This window comes from Cyprinodon variegatus, unplaced genomic scaffold (genome assembly GCF_000732505.1).
Source record: "Cyprinodon variegatus isolate N-32 unplaced genomic scaffold, C_variegatus-1.0 Scaffold44, whole genome shotgun sequence".
Classification (NCBI taxonomy): Eukaryota; Metazoa; Chordata; class Actinopteri; order Cyprinodontiformes; family Cyprinodontidae; genus Cyprinodon; species Cyprinodon variegatus.
In genome coordinates this window covers 1-20634 of record NW_015150497.1, presented here as the reverse complement: position 1 = coordinate 20634, position 20634 = coordinate 1, and the positions used below count along the sequence as shown (strand labels likewise).

Sequence of the window (20634 nt, the reverse complement as noted above, 5' to 3'; positions counted from 1 at the left end):
CTTTACAAAAAATAATATTCAATATGCACTTCTCTTTTCTTGCCCCACCCAGAATGATGAAGCAGTTTTTCATTATATCTCAGATGGGGAAGATAGAGCATAAATATTGTGTGAGAGCTTTAAATGTGCTTCTTTCACTAAGCACAATGCCTGCAGCAACATGGGCACAGTATACAAGGAAAATTTTGTATTTGTTGTTGTCTGCATCTTTTTCACACACAGAAAAAGAAGATTGTCTACATAGAGGAGATCTTGAGGATGCCCAACTATTCAAGAATGGGGACATTATGTTGGGGGGAGTCTTCTCCTTCCACAGCAGCTGGAGGAATATTCAAGAGAACTATGAACAGAAACCTCAACAACTTCAATGCACCAGGTGATTAACACAATTATGCTGGTATAAAAAAGGATATATTAGTTACTTTATAATTAATGTGTAGTTAAATTTGTTTGGATTTCACATGTATTAATTTTTTGTTTTTATTTTAAGTTTAAATTTCAGAGACTTCCAGTTTGCACAGGCCATGCTATTTGCCATCGAGGAAATTAATAACAGCACAGAGCTCCTGCCAGGAATTACTCTGGGCTATAAAATGTATGATGCTTGTGGTTTTATTGCCAGAAGTGTAAAAGTTGCATTGGCCTTACTGAATGGTAATGAGATTAAAGCTTCATCTTCAAAGGCATGTACAAGACCTGCAGAAGTACAGGTGATAATGGGAGAAACCTCTTCCTCTCCTAGCGCAGCCATTGCCACTGCTGTTGGACCCTTCCGAATACCGATGGTGGGTAAAAATTGTAATTGAGAGATTTGATTATGCTTGTTTTTCGAAATTATTTTATAAATAATTTTTTTTCTCTCTTAGATCAGCCATTTTTCCACATGTGCTTGTCTCAGTGATAAAACCAAGTATCCATCATTTCTTAGAACTATTCCCAGTGATTATTACCAGAGCAGAGCTTTGGCCCATTTGGTAAAACACTTTGGATGGACTTGGATAGGAGCTGTTAGATCCAACGATGATTATGGAAATAATGGCATGGCAACATTCTCTGAAACTGCAAATCAGCTGGGCATATGTCTTGAATATTCTGTATCATTCTTTAGAACAGATCCTCCAAATAAAATACAAAGAGTTATTGAGACTATTAAGACATCCACCTCCAACGTTGTTGTTGCTTTTCTTTCCCACATGGACTTAGATGTCTTGTTACATGAGTTTTCCAAAAATAACTTAACTGGCTACCAGTGGGTTGGAACTGAAGGCTGGATGTTTGATTCTCAAATTGCAGCAATGGATACAGATCAAATTCTGGATGGGGCAATAGGCCTTTCCATTCCCAAAGCACATGTAAATGGACTCAGAGAGTTCATGTTTAATGTTAAGCCACTAAATTCATCAAATAGTGACTTATTTACAAAGCTTTGGGAAGAATTATTTAGCTGTAAATTCAATCAATCCCACTCAGGAAAAAATAAGAAGGAATGTACTGGAGAGGAAAATGTTTCAGAAGTAAAAAACAGCTTCACTGACATGTCACTCATGCCCATATTTTACAATGTTTATAAAGGGGTTTATGCCGTTGCTCATGCTTTGCATGGAATTCTCAACTGTAATACGACATGTGAGAAGAATGTCCATCTAGATCCCTCAACAGTAGGTTTAATCCCATTTCTTAGCTTTATCTTGACAATACTAAATATGTTGTATTAATATATAATAATTTATAATGTAAAAATTATTGTTCTTTTACTTTCATGTTAGATTTTACAGCAAATACAGAGGATTCACTTCAAAACAAAGGAAGGAGATGAAGTTTATTTTAATGAGAAAGGAGATCCACCAGCAAAGTATGATATTATTAATTGGCAACGGGGGGAAAATGGCATGTTGAACTTTGCAGTTGTTGGCCTTTATGATGCATCATTACCAGCTGATAAACAACTAAATGTGAATATTAGTTCAATCATTTGGTCAAAAAACATGCTGCAGGTAAGTTTTCAAGTAATTTTCTTAATGATTTAGCAATTAATAAAAAAACGGTTTAGTATTAAACACTTGGAAAATGATTAAATCAATGTTATGTTTTTTTGTTGTACTAAATCTTTATGCAGGTTCCTGTTTCAGTTTGCAGCGAAAAGTGTCCACCAGGAACACAAAAAGTTCTGCAGAAGGGAAGGCCCATTTGCTGCTTTGACTGTATAAGGTGTGCAGAAGGAGAAATTAGTGACAGCATGGGTAAGTTACAATTAGTGTCTATGTTTATGTAAGAATAATTAAACTGCTGTATTTATCTGTAAAAAATAAGGCCTAGAGAAAGTTATTTACTGTATGAAATCAGAATTCTTCCAAATGGCCACATGTGTAATCAGTTTTATTGAAACACACTCACATAAAATGCTCTCCATGCATATTTTGAATTTAAGTTTACCATCTCTTGCTTGATTATACAGATTCTGTCACCTGTGTGAGATGCCCCCTTGAATCCTGGTCAAATGAAAATCGAAATGCCTGTGTAAAGAAGAACATAGAGTTTCTTTCGTTTAAGGAAATCATGGGAGGATTGCTCACAGGAGCCTCTTTATGTGGTGCATGTATGACTGTCATTGTTGCAGTCATTTTTGTTAAATATCGAAAAACTCCTCTGGTGAGGGCAAACAACTCTGAGCTAAGCTTTCTATTGCTTTTTTCCCTAAAGCTGTGTTTCCTCTGCTCTCTTACTTTCATTGGCCAACCGTCTGAGTGGTCCTGCATGCTGCGTCACACAGCATTTGGCATCACTTTTGTCCTTTGCATATCATGTGTACTGGGGAAAACCATAGTGGTTTTAATGGCTTTCAAAGCTACAATTCCAGGGAGAAATGTGATGAAATGGTTTGGACCTATACAGCAAAGACTCAGTGTTCTGGGCTTCACTCTTGTACAAGTCATTATATGTATCATCTGGTTAAGTAATTCTCCTCCTTTCCCTTCCAAGAACTTTAAGGAATTCAATGACAAAATAATCTTAGAGTGTTCTCTGGGATCAGCTGTTGGCTTCTGGGCTGTCCTTGGGTACATAGGATTTCTTGCCATGTTGTGTTTTATGTGTGCGTTTCTGGCTCGGAAACTTCCTGATAATTTTAATGAAGCCAAATTTATCACCTTCAGCATGCTGATATTCTGTGCCGTATGGATAACTTTTATTCCAGCATATGTCAGCTCTCCTGGGAAGTTCAGTGTTGCTGTTGAAATTTTTGCTATTCTTGCCTCCAGTTTTGGATTATTGATTTGTATCTTTTTTCCAAAATGTTATGTCATAGTCATGAAACCAGAAAAAAATACAAAAAGGAATATGATAGGGAAGGGTGCCACAAATAATTTCTAAAACTGGATTTTATGTCAAAAAAGGAACACAAAAAATGCTACATTTCAGTTCATGAAATCAAATTAAATATATTGCCTTCCATAGTTGCCATTCAATTTAATTATTACAATGATAAAAGTCAGGTATATTTCCTCATTAAGTGTATTGATGGCTACCTTTTGCAGATCCAATATGGCATATTAGCATCAAGAAATGGACGATTTATAAATTGCAGGCGAACTGGACAATGGATAACTCTTGAAATGAAAAAAAAGAACAATAAAATGTTATACAGAGCCAGCTGAGGTTTTACAACTTGCTTTTTTTCTACCATTTGCTCCATATTTGAAACGGTCAAAAAAAAAAAAAAACTGGATACAATAGTCGTTCTTATGATGATGATAATGATTATCTTTATTTTTACAAGGACAGTGCGCGAATTAAGGACCTACAAAACAGTGAACATACCAGGTTAAAATATACAAATTTCCAACCATATTTGCTAACTGAGATTTATAAAGTCTCAGTTATTTCCTAACATCAATGCAGACTGACACAAAGCTACTTTATAAATAATAAAAAACACAGATATTTATACATTTGCCAGCAAAGTCTACATGTGTGGCATGACTGTTTCCTTCAGATGTAATTCTTTCAGCCTGTCAAAAAGGCAAGGCAAAGAAAGTTTATTTGTATAGCACAATTCAGTTCAATGACGATTCAAAGTGCTTTACATTAATTAAACAATAAAATATAATGAAAATAAAGCAGGAATGAAAGCAAATCGAGATAAAAACACAATAAAATCAGGTAACAAAAGAGTCACAAGCTGACAGCCCACCAGTGTGGCTGAAGCTCGTTCTCCAGGCGGCCACAGGTGACCCATCTTACAAACTACCTGCAAGGCCAACTATCATGAGAAGAACACATGACCAGCACGCCACGGAGAAAGCAGAGAAAGATGAGAAGTTGATCGAGGTGACGTGTGTGTCAGATTTTTGGAGACACTATATTGTTAAAGTGGGACATCTATAATTAGAAGTGGGACACTATTTTTTGCAGCGAAAACACAGTGACAAATGAGCAAAAAAAGTATTCATAACTTTGTCAAAATCTTAAGTAAGAAGATGAATTTACGTGTAATTTTGCAAACATAAAAAAGTAAACCTTTTCTTTAAGGTTCTGGAGCTCTTTGGCAGAATTCAAATTAGCAGTTTTAATCTAGATTAATTCCAAGATTACAGTGAGATTGATCTAGATTGAAAAAAAAAATCTACACCACCACTAATCTCAATGTGGCTGCACTACATACTTTCGCTCTTAACTGGGCAACTGCATGACACTTTCTGAGGAGGGGTCTATGTGATCTGTATGTTGTTCTGATCAGACCCACTGCGTTTTATTATTATTATTATTATTATTTGATGCCCTTATAGATAAATAAACTAATTCAAAAATCTCCAAGTAAACCAAAGGCTTTGTAAGTATGTCTGGAAAGATTTAGTGACCAAGATTTCTGACTTTTTTTGTTTTGAGAAAGTGAGACCTGAACCTGACTGGTTTCAGAGTTAGCATGATCTGGATATGCTTCCAAATCATTTAACTATTTTTTGTTATATCACATGAAAAGATGAGGTCCTTTATCTTCTCCTCGGCCTGCATCTTTTCAAACAGTGATCATACCCACCAATCTGCGATCAGAGCTGTTTTAAATTGCTTCTGCTTTTTGGATTGGCTATAAAAAAAACACACTCCTTTTCCAAAGTCTCGATGGTGAGAGCCAGTAACAGATCCTAATCCCCAATCCCAACACACCCCTTAGCCCTGCTATTTAGCCCATTCTGAGTTGTGGCTGGTGCCTTTCTCCCCTCGTGTAGGGTGTAGAACAGGGTGCCTATTGGGGTCAGTAGGGGGGCTTGCTCCTCAGTTGTTTGCTCCCTATCTCAGATGCTTCCCTTCACCTGCTTCGTCACACCAGGACACACATAAGATCTTGGGAATGAGATCATCAGCAGGGTGGGTCCTCCTATGCTGGTGGTGGCCATTGTCCCACTTTTGAAAAACACCTTCGACAGCATCATTTATACATTTCCAAGACATACAGTACATATGGCATCAGGATGGGCATATACAGGGCACTAGAGGTGGTCAGGCTTTCTAGCCTAGCTTCCAGTGCTCACCTTTGATGTTTGAAATGCATGTACACATTTTATAATAAATGTATAATACATTTTATTCAATTACATACTTACGGTTTAGGATGGGAGAAGTAGGGGGAAACGCCTAGCCTCCCACAGTTTTAAATACACAGTAGTCCAACAGGCAAAAACACTATATCCGAGCAGCAGGGAGGGACTGACATTGGGTCTTTCACACCCCTGTTCTCTTTGCTCTGCCTGGAGATGGAGCTGGGTCTTTTGGGTTGATCATGACTTGGCTGGGGTTTCTGGATCGCCTTGGGCTTTAATCCGGATCCACCTTGGGTGTGACTGGCTGCCGGCAGAGCCCCTGGGTTTGCTGCCAAGACCCCATGGCTCCTCAGGGATTGAACTCTAGGTGCTCTTATCTGCCTTTTGCTGGTGGACGTTTGCTGGGGCTCCCACTGCCTCTTTCTCTGTCCGGGGCCCTGTAGGACAAATCTGGGGCCGCCCACACCTGCTATTAAGCATACTTGTCTTTTAAAGATACTTTGTAAATCCTTTATACATGAGTAAGAATGCCCATGCATACATACCACAAACGTTTGGTTCCAGGTGTTCATTGATACACACCAACAATAAATACCAAGCTGCAGCTACAGATATATACCACCTATGAAAGTAGACGTCTAGGAGATAATGTGTATCCTCTGTGTTGACTTTTTTTGCTGTTTTGTTTTATTTTCGTGTCCGTTGTATACGAGTTCACTCCCTAACAGTTTTTGATAAATTCTATTATACAAGTATCAAGCAGAAGCTAATGGCGAAATTCATAATGATCTGCTTGTGAAAGAAAACCTCTTGGGTTATCTTCTAGCTCTGGAACATCTATTCACAGAGCTATATTGGCAAAACAGTTCACACACAAAAAAAGATCAGAGAAATAACCCCACAGCTAGAAGAGGCTACAGCTGGCCTGGGCTAGATATAGAGGCTAACTACAGAGGACTGAATGAGGTTGGGTGTAGATCTGATAGGTCCCCTGGGCAAACATAGCAATGAAGGTGGGGGGAAGGCTGTGCTAGTTAGGAAGAGGACAGCAGTATATCAGAGAAGACCACCAGGGACGCAGAGCAGGGAGAGGATTTGACTGGCTGGGATTATTGGGGGGATATGAAAGGAGAACTGCTAAGGATCAGAGAAGCTTGCTGGGCAGACCAAGTGTAGGAGCGAGGGTGAGAGGTTTGGGGTTGGCGTTGTCTGCGCTGAAGGTAGAACAATGAAACAGCCCTCCTAGGACTAAACTAAAACAGCTTTTTAAAATCCACCCACAAATCTCTTAAGAGCATCCCCATTTCACCCTTTGTCAACATTATTTTCTCTTTTTTCCATTATGATTAAAATCAAGCTTTGACTCCTCTCTTATCCTGGGGAGTATCTTATGTATGTGCCTACGTAAATACGCAGTCACGTACATACCTGAACATCAACTGGTAGTGGGTGAGGGCTAGCGCTAGTGTTTGTAGGTAGATTGGGATTCAGCTAACATTCTTATTTAAATAGGGTTGATTTTGCAGTACTTTTGCAACTCTTGTCAATTATACGAGAAATTTTGCAATACTATTCAGGATCCAACACTCGCTGATTAACTCCAACCTACTGTAGGATATTTGGAACTCAAGTCTCAGGAACAATATTATATTATTTAATCAGCTTTAAATAAGCTGATAAATGTAGATTTTTGACTTTTATTACAGATGGGTTATGACCAATATTAGTCATCTTTAATTCCTTGCATTTCCCTAATTGAAGTACCGGTAATGAAAAAATAGGGAAGTATTTCAGCAGAGTAAGATTTTTTTTTGTATGACTAGGTTGAAAAACGGTTTAGTTTTTACTTAAAAAAATAAACATTCTTTATTGCACAATCACTCAGAGAATTTTTAAAAGGTCATGCTTCTTAAAACCCTTTAAGACATTCTTTATGCTTTTTTAGTAATGATACAAACCACAAAGCGAATGCTTAATCTCATCTGTGACTTTGCTGTGAAGCCATTACTTAATATTTTACTGAGCTATTCACATTAATTTCAATCATTATTTCCTAATCATAACTTTTATCATAACATATTAGATAACATTTTTTGTAAGATGTGTGTTAAGGAAGTTTAATTTTTAACAATTTTTTTTCTAGTTAAAACTTTATCATGCAGTAAGTCTTTTTGGGAGCTATTTCGGAACTTTCTGAGATTCAAATTTGTATAAAATGTACAATGAATATTAAATGTGCAAATACTGTCAATGAAAATGTTACATTCAAACTATCCGATTTAAATTAAAGCTTTCACATGTAAATGGTTTTGTACCTTTAGTTGCATTTATAAGGTTATTTACTTGTCCTCACCCCACCCTGTGTAGTATGTTCAATCATGAGTGTTTTTTTTTTTTTTTTTTTTTGAAAGGTCATGGAAATTAATGATGTATAAATTGTGGTTAGGGATTTTCAGCTGGTCTCTTTCTTTCAAGATGGCATCCATGCAGATGTGGTCACTGCAAGGATTATCTGTTTTTTATTGGTTGACAGTGGCATCTTATCCTTATGCCGAGGAACCAGCATGCCAACAAATAGGGGATGTGGAAGAAGCAGAGCTTATTAAGAATGGTGACATTATGTTGGGAGGAATCTTCTCTTTCCACAGCAGCTGGAAAAACATCCAGGAAAACTATGAAAAAAAACCTCAGCGACTGCAATGCACCAGGTGAATAACAAAGCTATTTCTCTAAAGATCATTAATCCATTGTCCTTTTATATCTTGATGTTTTTTTTTAACACATTAAAACAAGTCATTTAAAAACAGTATTATTTATGATTTTTTTTCTATTTAAAAAATGTGTTTTATAATTTCCTACTTATAGATTTTCTGTCTTAAGTTTAAATTTCAGAGACTTCCAGTTTGCACAGGCCATGCTCTTTGCCATTGAGGAAATTAATAACAGCACAGAGCTCCTGCCAGGAATTACTCTGGGCTATAAAATGTACGATACTTGTGGTTCTATTGCAAGAAGTGTGAGAGTTGCACTGGCATTACTCAGTGGTAATGAAATTGAGGCTTCACCTGCAAATGCATGTAGAACGCCTGCACAAGTACAGGTGATAATGGGAGAGACCTCTTCCTCTCCTAGTGCAGCAATTGCCACGGCTGTTGGACCCTTGCGGATCCCAATGGTGAGTTAAAGGTAGAATAACCTTTATATTGTTTTTGTAAAACTGAATTATTTACATAATATGTATGTATTTCTTTTAGATCAGCCACTTTGCAACATGTGCTTGTCTCAGTGATAAAACTAAATACCCCTCATTCCTTAGAACAATACCCAGTGACTATTATCAGAGCAGAGCCCTGGCCCAATTAGTTCAATATTTTGGTTGGACTTGGATTGGTGCTCTTAGAACCAATGATGACTATGGAAATAATGGCATGTCAACATTCATAGCAACTGCACAGCAGCTGGGTATATGTGTGGAATATTCTGTATCATTTTTTAGAACAGATCCATCAGACAGAATACAAAAGATCATTGAGATTATTAAGACATCTACCTCAAAGGTCATTGTTACTTTTCTGTCCAACATGGATTGGGATGTGTTGTTACATGAGTTCTCTAAAAACAACTTAACTGGCTACCAGTGGGTGGGAACTGAAGGCTGGATTTTTGATTCTCAAATTGCAGCAATGGATACAAATCATATTCTAGATGGTGCTATCGGTCTTTCCATCCCTAAAGCACATGTAAGTGGAATACAAAAATTCATGTTTGATGTTAGGCAATTGAATTCTTCGAATAGTGTCTTATTTAGAAACTTCTGGGAGGCACTTTTTAGCTGTAAATTCAATCAGTCAAATTCTGGAGAGATTGAGAATGAATGTACAGGAGAGGAAGATTTAACCCAAGTGGAAAACAGCTTCACTGACATGTCATTGATGCCCATATTCAACAATGTCTATAAAGGAGTTTACGCAGTGGCCCATGCTCTGCATGAAATTCTCGACTGTAATAAAACATGTCACAAGAATGTCCAGCTAAATTCCTTGACAGTAAGGTTACCCTTGACTATACTTAGCAATAATACGATATCTGAATATAATTTCTAAAGAATATTTCTTTATCAAACCTTGCTTTGTACCCATCTAAATATTGACATCTATTTTATCCTTTTTTAATTAAGATTTTACAGCATTTGCAAAAGATTCACTTTAAAACAAAGGAAGGAGAAGATGTTTATTTCAATGAGAATGGAGACCCACCGGCTAGATATGAAGTTATTAACTGGCAACCAACCAACAAAAACATGGTTAAATTTGTCAGTGTTGGAACATATGATGCATCTCTACCTAAAGATAAACAACTGAATGTGCATAGTTTGTCTTTGATTTGGGCTAAAAACTCTCTTCAGGTAACATAGTAAAAACTTCTTTCACTGTAGCATATTTTGATTCTGTTTATTACTCTTTGTCTTGATGCATGAAAAGTAACATTTGCATTTATAGGATAAGAATTGCTCCAAAACATAAAACATTTATGTATACACATATTCACACACACACACACACCAACTTGTCTCACTGTGTTTATGGGTTAATTCATTTCTGACCATTCTTGTGGGGGCCGGTTCCTGGACCCCACAAACAGTGGTTTATCCCCATAATGTGCTATTTTTCTGGAAAATGGGCCACACAAAGTATCAAATGGTCAAATACAAGAACGCACACATAGACACCCCTACAAGTGTGTGCGTGTGTGTATAACTTTATGTTAGGGTAAGGGCTAGGAATATACTGATAAGGGTTAGGGTAAATGCCAGGGTTAGGCATGACTGCAGTAACTAAAATGACTGTAAGTCAATGTAAAGATATTAGATGTGTGCATTTTCTTTTTCAGGTCCCTGAGTCAGTTTGCAGTAAGAGGTGTCCTCATGGAACCCGCAAAGTCCTCCAGAAAGGAAGACCCGTCTGCTGTTATGACTGCGTGCAATGCACAGAAGGAGAAATGAGCAACATTACAGGTTCTGTATCACGTAGGGCTACTGGAATTGGAGAAATACAACTGTATTACTTTACTGGGATTCTTAAATGATGGATCTAAGTTATTTAAGAACAAGAGAGATTGCTTTGGAAAATTTACTAAAATCAGCACACTGGAAGTGCAGTAAAAGAATGTGCTATACATTTACTTCCTAACTTATTAATTATGTAACGTAACAATATTAATGGAATCATTGATTCTTAAGGTGCATTCACACCAGAAGTGAAGCTTGCAAAAATTTTGACAGTTTCATCTGCTTTTGCTTGCCTTGATCAGGCCAGCTGACAGCTTTTCTAGGGTCAGTTGCCCTATTTCATAAAACTTTCTGTATTTTATAATGGATATTTTCAACCCATCTATTGAATTTAGTGCAGTAGTTGTTTTCTGTACTTCATAGGAGAACAGCAAGCACTGCTAAATATGGCCTTTTTGACCTGCTGTATATTAGCCAGCCCCTAACATTTTTTCCCCTTTCATTGTAGGAGTTAGAATAGATTAGATATTTGGGAATTTTTTGCCCTCCGAATCTGTGGCAGTTCATTTTTTCCCATCTCTGAGAAAGGCTTCCTTTTTGCCATTTCAAACATTCACTCAATCAAAATCAGTCTTTTTTGTTGGCCACAGTGCAGGATCATTGAAATTAAAGGCGTGATCCGTCTTTTAGCCACTATGCTCAGACTCTCTGATCAGGCAGAAAGCCCCTCCACTTGCACTCTTACTCTCACTTGGTAGGGATGGCTCTCTGTGTCTCCTCCTCAAACACATGTTCCCCCTGACCACGAAGGCTGCAACGCCTCAGCTGGCTCTCCTGCTCCGCACCGTCTTTCACACTGCACCTGGACCTTTGCCATCTTTCTACTCTTTTGGCTCAAGGTTTAAGTATTTTTATAAAAGAAAATGTGTTTTTTTTCTCCCTTACACTAGTTAGCGGAAGCTATACTTTATTTTGTATACACAGCGTCTACAAAACAAAATTTCGATGAATAAAGCTTTCCAACAGTGAATGAGCAGCTTGGCAGTGAAATTAACATTTCTATTTATAAAGTGCATCAGTGATCAAAACGTACAGTGTAGGAGAAAAAGAAAACTAGTTTAAGAATTAACTGCCCCCTGCCCCTGTAGCTTACAGCCACATCTAAACCCTGACTAGATTTTGCATTGGGAATGTATCCAAAAGTTAAATTTTTTTTTACATAATTCGCTCAAATCGTGCCATTCATCTCCCTAAATTTGCCACCATCACCTTCCGCAGCTTTGATTTGCTTTGCTTCATTCCAGATTGGCCCTTCTAAAAATAGATAACACGGGAATCCTTTGCTCCAGCTGTGAAATTCACATTTGGTGTGAACGTACCATTAGAACTTAAAGTCTCTTCTATCGGAGACAGATATTTTTTAAGTTGTTAGTCAAGTTGGTGTTGCTGCAAGCCAGGCTTTTCATACTAGTCCAACACATTGTTTGCACATAGCTGAATTATTAATGTCTGAACACATATCTGATTGACACATACACCATCAGTCTTCAATAAAATTTCATATTCTTCATGCTGACAATGTTTTAAGCATGAGGACTTGTTGATATGAAGGTATTTGCATTTTTTATCTTTTAACATATGATTTGCTGGAGCAGTAAGATATTTCCCTCTAAGATAAACTGGAATTATCTGGCCTGAACACCGAAAAGGTTACAAGTTTATTGTAAATGTTAAAAAACAAACATTCCCATGTATTAGATAGACAACTAAATACACACAGCATACTTTGTGCACACAATAACAAAGTGTGATTTGTAAAATTGTGTATATATAAAACATACTGATGGTGATAAAAGTGGCTCTAGAGTATGGTAGCCTTGCTTCTGTCAGTGAGCCCCAGGGCAGCTGTGGCTCCAATGTAGCTTGCCACCATCAGTGTGTGAGTGTGTGTGTGAATGGGTGAATGGCTGAATGTAGTGTAAAGTGCTTTGGTTAAGTCCTAAATACAGGCCATTTATCATTTTAAAATATAAAATATAACTAAAGTTGTTTCACCCTACACTGGAATATTCCTGATAAATAATAAGCTTAATATTTTTTTTTGCAGATTCTATCACCTGTTTAAAATGCCTCCCAGACTTCTGGTCAAATGAGGAAAGAGATGCCTGTATAAAAAAAGAAGAACTGTTCCTGTCTTATGACGAAATTATGGGACAATTACTAACAGCAGTTTCTTTAATTGGTACATGTATGACTGCTGTTGTGGCAGCTATCTTCTTCAGACATCGGAAAACACCACTTGTTAGGGCAAATAATTCTGAACTAAGCTTTCTATTGCTCTTCTCTTTGAGTCTGTGTTTCCTCTGTTCCCTGACCTTCATCGGCCAACCCTCTGAGTGGTCCTGCATGCTTCGTCATACAGCTTTTGGAATCACCTTTGTCCTCTGCATCTCATGTGTTCTCGGCAAAACAATAGTGGTTTTAATGGCATTTAAAGCCAAAACCCCAGGTAGACATGCCAGACAATGTTTCGGCCCTGTGCAGCACAGGTTCAGTGTTCTGGGTTTTACTCTAATACAAGTTGTCATATGTATCCTTTGGTTAACAATTTCTCCCCCTTTCCCAATCAGGAACTTCAAGGAATTCAAAGATAAAATTGTTCTGGAATGCAATTTGGGATCCACAATTGGTTTCTGGTCTGTGCTTGGATATATAGGGCTTCTTGCCATGCTGTGTTTTATCTTTGCTTTCCTGGCTCGAAAATTACCTGACAATTTTAATGAAGCTAAACTGATCACCTTCAGCATGCTGATATTCTGTGCGGTGTGGATCACCTTTATACCAGCATATGTCAGCTCTCCTGGGAAGTTCAGTGTGGCTGTAGAAATTTTTGCTATTCTAGCTTCAAGTTTTGGATTGCTAATTTGTATCTTCGTCCCAAAATGCTTCATCATCTTACTTAAACCAGAGAAAAATACAAAGAAAAATATGATGGGAAGGGGGTCACAAAAATAGTTTTAAAACATTTAATTAATTTGGATTTTTTTTTCTGCATATGTAATGATTTAGATTGTAAAGTTTTTACTCACTACTTATACACAAGGGCCATAACAGCGCACCTAGTTATGGAGTGGTACAGATACGGTGCCATATACTAAAAACAAACAAAAATATGGTTATAATATTTTAACTAAGTACAATATCTGATGTAGTGACACCTATTGAACACAAGGTGGAGCTTGTTGTGCTTGTTGGTGTAGTTCTTTCTGCTTGATTACCATGTCCAAAGAAAAAACTAAAATGAATTGACATGTACAGAAAACACTGAAATAGTGAGCAGAAACAGAAAAAAATATCAAGGTTACTAAATATGCACATGAAATGTACTAATACCAACTAAAATGTATTAATATTTGACCCATTGGGTGCAAAATGTAAAATTCTCTTTCCCCTTTATTACTAGAAACTGCACAGTAAAGAACACCCACTAAGTTGTAAACAGATGCTTTTCCACAATCCAGCAGCAGATGGGTCCTCAGCCCTCTGCATACTCATTGCCAACCATTTTTACATTAGTTTGATGTAGACTGCTTTAGATAGCCTAATTATTTCATTTTCTTAACTTAAGGATAGAATATTTTTATTTGTGTAACCCCAAATTATTTTTAGTCGTCATATATCCAAGTTAAAGTAAACTTTTTACCAACACATTGCTTCTTTCTTTAAGTAAAATGTATATTTTGAATCCTGACCTGAAACTTCTTATGACCTGAAGAATCTTATGTTTAGGGGAAGGACAACCTTTAACCTCAAACAGTTTGAGGTTGCAAATGTTTAATTTCTATGAGGTCATTAACAAAAAAAAATTGCTTTAAATCAGGCAATGGACACAAGCAAAAGAAGCTGTTAGATTGCTGTAATGCTGTTTTTATTCACTATTAGGAAGTGATATGTGATTTTTTTATAGCCTTTTTCACTCAAATGTAAAACAAATAATTTTTGTTTGTTAATAATGGTCCTTTAAAATTATTCTATTATCCAATAAAATATGTCTTTCTACCGAAACACATTTTAAAAGTTGTATGAATAATTTTAGAAAAGATCTCTTTTTTGTTTTTAAAAGTTTGTACTGTCTCTTGAGTGTAACTTCTACAAACCCACCCCCGTATCCCACTGTGTATAAAGCCCTGTCATGATAAGTAGAGCTGATATCTAATAGAGAAGAAATATGCCGCTGTTCAGGCTGCTACTGATGGTTGTACTAACAGGACAAGGGAAAATGGTTTGTCGGCTCAGGGGTGGAACGCAAAAGCCTGAACTAGAGCAGGATGGCGATATTATCATTGGAGGCATTTTTTCATTTCGAACAGGCCAGGATTATTTTACGGACACATTTCAATCAATTCCAGGCTTCCGAACCTGCAACAAGTATGGCTAAGCTTGTATTTTTATAGTTATCAACTGTAAAATCACCTTGTTTTTTCTCTTTTTAAATTAGTTATAGAATAATGCATGTTCTGCTTTATATCCATATTGCTGGGACTTAGATTTCAGTTTGATCATGTGTTTCCAGTTTCAATTTTAGAGAATTCAAATTTGCCCAAACAATGATTTTTGCTATTAATGAGATCAACGCAAATACTGAAATGCTTTCTGGTCTGAAACTTGGGTACAAGATCTATAACAACTGTGGGACTATGGACATACTGAGAGCTGCACTGGCACTTGTAAGTGGGCTTAAAGAGGAAGTCACTGATGAAGCCTGCACACACGCAAAGACAGTGCAAGCAATCTTAGGCCATTCAGGATCAAGTCCTACCATTGCCTTTCTACAGATAATCGGGAGGTTTCAAATACCTGTGGTAAGTTAAAAACAAAACATTCATAAACTACCAGTGAGTTGTCTGGGTATTCTGTTAATTATATTTAATTGCAACAATAATGCTCAGATGCTGAATTAGTTCTACAAATGTTGAAATCAGAAAAAAATTATGAAATATATTTCTTTGTTATAACATAGATCAGCCATTTTGCTACTTGTGCCTGCCTGAGCAATAGGAGAGAATATCCAACGTTTTTCAGAACTATTCCAAGTGACTTTTACCAAAGCAAAGCTCTGGCAAAGCTGGTCAGGCATTTTGGGTGGACTTGGGTTGGGGCTGTAGCTGTAGATAATGAATATGGCTTGAATGGAATTGAGGCATTTATCCAAGCTGCAGAAGACTATGGAGTATGTGTGGAATACTCTGCAGCATTTTCCTCATCTGATCCACCCCATGTTGTACAGAGAGTAATAAACACTATAAAGCAGTCCACTTCAAAGGTCATTTTAGCTTTTACTTCACACATGGAAATTAAAATACTTGCCTCTGAGTTGCACAAACAGAACATCACAGGGATTCAGTGGATCGGCAGTGATGCATGGATCACAGATTCCTCCCTTACAGACAGCGAAGGACACACAATTCTGGTTGGATCACTTGGCTTCACTGTTGCCAAAGCTAAAATCCCTGGCCTAGAAGAACATCTGAGGCAGCTTCATCCTTCACAGTTCCCAAACAGCCAATTTGTTATAGATTTTTGGGAAGAAGTGTTTGATTGTTGTCTAAATGAAACTGGGAACACACAAAGAAAGCCCTGTAGTGGCTTGGAAAGTTTGAAAACAGTTGAATCACTTTTCACTGACGTTTCTGAACTCAGATTTACTAAAAATGTCTACAAGTCGGTCTTAGCAGTGGCTCATGCACTTGACATGATGTTTAAATGTGATGATAGAGGATCCTACTCTAACAGCAGCTGTTTTGATCCCAAGCACATAGAGCCATGGCAGGTGAGAAACACAGAGCTTATTGTTATATATTATGTCATTTACGAGACTACGACTTCGTTTGTACCTCTATTTTTTTTTGCAGATCTTGCATAATCTCAAGAGTGTAAATTTCACCACTCCGGATGGGGAACGGGTTTATTTTGACAATAATGGAGACTCACCCGCAAGATATGAACTTGTAAATTTAAGAATGACATCTAGAAGAATCATGAAAGGAGAAACTGTTGGCATTTATGATGCTTCTTTTCCAGATGACAAGCAGTTCATTATGAACAACATCTCAGTAGTGTGGGCAAATGGTTTGTTAGAGGTAGTATTTTCTGTGTGTTTCAAACAATTTGATGAGAGCGGATTGTTTTGTTGTACAATGCTATATAATGTTATTCAATTATCTTTTTATCTGCTAGATGCCCGTGTCAGTCTGCAGTAAAACTTGTCTCCCTGGAACTTATAAAGTCCTCCAGAAAGGAAAACCAATCTGCTGTCATGACTGCATACCCTGCTCAGCAGGCGAGATCACAAACTTGACAGGTAAGCTTAAGATTTAAAGAATCAGTCTATAGTTTTAAGAATCTATTACAAGTTTTCTTTTCTTTGGTTTTCAGATTCATTGCAGTGTCTTAAATGCCCTCCAGAGTACTGGTCAAACAGCCGAAGAGATGCCTGCATTCCGAAGCCAATTGAGTTCTTAGCATACAATGAAATCTTGGGGACAGTGTTGGCAATATTTTCTCTATTAGGAATCTTTTTAGCTATGATCACAACACTAATCTTTTTTACCCACAAAGAGACCCCATTGATAAGAGCTAACAACTCAGAGCTAAGCTTCCTGCTGCTTTTTTCCTTGACCTTGTGTTTCCTGTGTTCTCTAACCTTCATAGGGCGCCCCACTCAGATGTCCTGCATGCTGCGGCATACAGCATTTGGCATGACCTTTGTCCTATGCATGTCTTGTGTTCTTGGAAAAACAATGGTGGTTTTAATAGCCTTCAGGGCTACACTTCCAGGCAGCAATATAGTCAAATGGTTCGGGCCGACACAGCAGAGACTTAGTGTAATATCTTTCACACTTATACAGGTTTTGATTTGCATACTTTGGCTAACTATAAGTCCTCCGTTCCCTTTTATGAATTTTGCCTTGTATGAGGATAGAATAATTTTACAGTGTGATCTTGGTTCAGCCATCGGATTCTATGCTGTTTTGGGGTACATAGGATTTTTGGCTGTTTTATGCTTTGTACTTGCTTTTCTGGCTCGGAAGCTACCAGATAACTTTAATGAAGCTAAGTTTATTACTTTCAGCATGTTGATATTCTGTTCAGTCTGGATTACATTTATTCCAGCATATATCAGCTCTCCTGGTAAGTTAAGTGATGCTGTGGAAATATTTGCTATTTTAGCTTCTGCCTATGGAGTTCTGCTCTGCATTTTTCTGCCAAAATGCTTTATAATATTGTTCAGACCAGAACAGAACACCAAGAAATGCATAATGGGGAAGACTGTCAGAACGGATATCCAATATTAGTCTGTCAAAAATGTGTTTAGAAGTTGTGTTGGCACACTGAATATACTGTAATTTTAATGATTGCACTGCTATCTGATGAATAAATACTTTCCCTTGGTAAAGATGTTTGTTCATTTACCTTTAATTTAAACCCAATCCCACATCACATTAAGACAAAGTGAGTAAAGAATGTTTGAAGGTTTCCCTTCGTTTCTAAAACAGGTGAAAATATGTTTGTATGCACAGACCAGATCTTCAAAGGTCTTCAATTCAGCAGAGAGCATGAACAAACTTTTTTTTTTGCATGTGTGCGTTCATTAACATGTAGATGATATTTTAATGACCAAGCACAGCAAATTCATGGGTGGAAAATATTCAAATGTAAACCTATACCATGTGCAAAGCAATTTTTTTTTTTTTTTAACTCAAGTGCGGTCAAGTTCTTACAACTTTTTTAGTACAAAGCAAAGCTAAACTGATATGGACAGATATCTGCTGTCATTTTTGCATTGGAGGCATTAGTACAATGCCAGGTGCTAAAAAAAATGTGGAACATAAGAAATAACATAAAATTATATTAAAAATGATCTACACAAGCTGCCAAAATTCCCCCAAGGGGATAACTAGAGGAAAATGGACTGTAGATAACTTAAGACAATTATGAAGCCATGAAAAACATAAAAAAAACCATGACCTAAAGATAACAGAAAGAATAAAAAATATAAAACTAGACCAAGGAATAAATAAATACCAAAAATGTTGAAAGAGATACCTGAAAAAATTAACAGCAAGAGTAAACAAAAATTTAAAAAGATAAGTATATAAATCTTGACAACAACATAGAATAACATAAATAACAACATAACTGAGAACCCAAAATGAAAACTAAACAGAACCAAAATGTCCAGAGAAGTAGATCATGTCATAGATAGGCAACGAGGTGCACAAAAAATATAATTTTCTATTAACATTATTATTTTTTTTTAAAGAATTATCATTTTAATCTCCATCTCCATGGCTTTGAACCTTATGTCTTTTATAGCCACTTTCAACTGCCTTTAATCATTCAAAATTAAATAAAAGTTACACTTCTTCAAATTCTGGAGGAAAAGTACACAAATTGTCTTCTTTGAGTCTCACATAATCTTACACAATCGGTTTTGCTCCAGTTTATCTAAAACAAATGGTGCAAAACAAATTAAAAAACTTTTAATAAAATGCTCTCCTTTTTTATGTTATTTATTTTCCGTAACAGTAAAAGTCTCATAGATACAAACATTTTTGTCAAACTTCGTAGGTAACCCATCAGCACTTTGCTTAGCAATACATTCCACCTTCAGGGTTAAATTTCAGCCCAAGCCTCTCTGCTGACTATTTTGTTACCACTTTTGGCAAATTCTGCAAAATTTTATTACAGCCGGGTTGAAAATAAGAACTGTGTTCACATTTCTGTTGTGAAATTCATTCAGAGACCAGATGGGGCTGTGAGCTACAGTTAAGGCTGCAGCAGGGTCAAATTTTTTCATTTTAAAAATTATATTTTTTGTTATTCTGAAAGATAGTAAACAGATCTATAATTACAGGAATCTGTTTCAATAAGCAGGTTTAACAAACTCCGTTTCAAATTCTCAACTCTAAATTGATCTAGCCTAATGTTGGGAACTCTGAGTTTTTGGTTTCAGCTGCTGTGAATTAGTTCAATCAACTCTAAGCAAATCCACTCAGATTTGAACATGTGCATAACAACTATGATAATCCATTCAGTGGAGAGCCGTTTCGATGAGGCAACATGACGATAGCCAAAAGGAATTGCCAATTTCATTCAACTAGAACTAAAGGTTTTAATGCAAAAATGGAAAAAAAAATTGTTTAAAAGATTGAGAAGCAGCACTACAGCAGCAAAGGAGTGTGAGAAGGAGTGGAAGAAGGTTGGTGCTCGAGTTAATGTGGACGTTTATATGAGGTCTTCTATGGCAGGCCTTTTTGACATTAAAAACACTCTTCTCTCTGTTTTTAGATCACTCAAATTGGATTCTTCCTTGTGGAAATCATATTTCTAGTCAGAACTGTAATGATAGATGTTCTAAATTTAATTTTTGTAGTAAAAGCTGAATTTCAGAAGGTAAAAAAAAACAAAATTTAATTAGCACAAATTAAAATTTCTATATATAGAAATATTTAAACTTTTTAGTGGCCATTATGAAATTTATCAGCTTGACTAAATATGTATTTATGATACATCTCTTCTTAGTCAAAATAATACAAATGACCTGAAAAAGATTAACATAGAGATCTGAAAATAAATTCAACACAGCCAGAATTTTATTCTAGATGTGAAGAATGTTATTTCATTTTTGTTTCAAATGGTAATTTTGACAAGGATTTTCTTTTTTTTTTCAGTTATCAGAAACACATAATCAGCTAAACTATTTCATATCAAAATGGCTTACCATATTGTGACCACAACAACATTTGGGGTTTATTTCTTGAAAGTAGTAGATCAATATTTAGGTAAAATCACCAGGCAGCAGGAGATTATTAAGTCTAAAAACGTTCTAATAGGTAGTACCTGTTCATTATCTCATGTAGTTCCTCAGTTGGATTCTGTCTTACATTATACACTTAATGCTAAGTGTCTGTTTCCAGCCGCTTTGGATGTTATCATCCCAATAAATGGCCATTACTAGCGGTTATTATTCCCATAGAATGTCTTCAGATTGTGCTTCCTACATACCAGTACACTGCATAAAAAGTG

At 36.6% G+C, this 20634-nt stretch overlaps 3 protein-coding genes across 4 annotated transcripts; all 3 read left to right on the top strand.

Moving 5' to 3' along the window:
• The first annotated feature begins 631 nt into the window (after positions 1–631).
• LOC107081888 (extracellular calcium-sensing receptor-like) lies at positions 632–3369 on the top strand. Its single transcript, XM_015370234.1, has 3 exons — positions 632–785; positions 2117–2240; positions 2456–3369. The coding sequence occupies exons 1-3, from the start codon at positions 717–719 to the stop codon at positions 3367–3369; spliced, it is 1107 nt and encodes a 368-aa protein (XP_015225720.1). The 5' UTR covers positions 632–716.
• A 5082-nt stretch (positions 3370–8451) lies between these two features.
• On the top strand, positions 8452–13644 carry LOC107081887 (extracellular calcium-sensing receptor-like). Its single transcript, XM_015370233.1, has 4 exons — positions 8452–8712; positions 9715–9942; positions 10428–10551; positions 12653–13644. Exons 1-4 carry the CDS (start codon positions 8452–8454, stop codon positions 13558–13560), a joined length of 1521 nt encoding a protein of 506 aa, XP_015225719.1. The 3' UTR covers positions 13561–13644.
• A 1070-nt stretch (positions 13645–14714) lies between these two features.
• Positions 14715–17937, top strand: LOC107081899 (extracellular calcium-sensing receptor-like). Of its 2 annotated transcripts, none has more exons than XM_015370246.1 (6): positions 14715–14973; positions 15119–15407; positions 15566–16375; positions 16458–16685; positions 16783–16906; positions 16981–17937. In XM_015370246.1, exons 1-6 carry the CDS (start codon positions 14774–14776, stop codon positions 17898–17900), a joined length of 2571 nt encoding a protein of 856 aa, XP_015225732.1. In that variant the 5' UTR covers positions 14715–14773; the 3' UTR covers positions 17901–17937. The 2 variants fall into 2 exon arrangements, with proteins under 2 accessions (XP_015225732.1, XP_015225733.1); XM_015370247.1 differs by lacking the exon at positions 16981–17937 and having other exon boundaries at positions 16458–16553; positions 16627–16685; positions 16783–16904.
• The last annotated feature ends 2697 nt before the right edge of the window (positions 17938–20634 follow it).

Coding starts and splice junctions, on each gene's coding strand:
- LOC107081888 (XM_015370234.1), top strand. CDS start 717: ATGGGAGAAACCTCTTCCTCTCCTAGCGCAGCCATTGCCACTGCTGTT. Junction 786..2,116: donor GACCCTTCCGAATACCGATG/GTGGGTAAAAAT, acceptor ATCTTTATGCAG/GTTCCTGTTTCAGTTTGCAG. Junction 2,241..2,455: donor AGAAATTAGTGACAGCATGG/GTAAGTTACAAT, acceptor TTGATTATACAG/ATTCTGTCACCTGTGTGAGA.
- LOC107081887 (XM_015370233.1), top strand. CDS start 8,452: ATGCTCTTTGCCATTGAGGAAATTAATAACAGCACAGAGCTCCTGCCA. Junction 8,713..9,714: donor GACCCTTGCGGATCCCAATG/GTGAGTTAAAGG, acceptor TTTTTAATTAAG/ATTTTACAGCATTTGCAAAA. Junction 10,552..12,652: donor AGAAATGAGCAACATTACAG/GTTCTGTATCAC, acceptor TTTTTTTTGCAG/ATTCTATCACCTGTTTAAAA.
- LOC107081899 (XM_015370246.1), top strand. CDS start 14,774: ATGCCGCTGTTCAGGCTGCTACTGATGGTTGTACTAACAGGACAAGGG. Junction 16,376..16,457: donor AGCACATAGAGCCATGGCAG/GTGAGAAACACA, acceptor TTTTTTTTGCAG/ATCTTGCATAATCTCAAGAG. Junction 16,907..16,980: donor CGAGATCACAAACTTGACAG/GTAAGCTTAAGA, acceptor TTTGGTTTTCAG/ATTCATTGCAGTGTCTTAAA.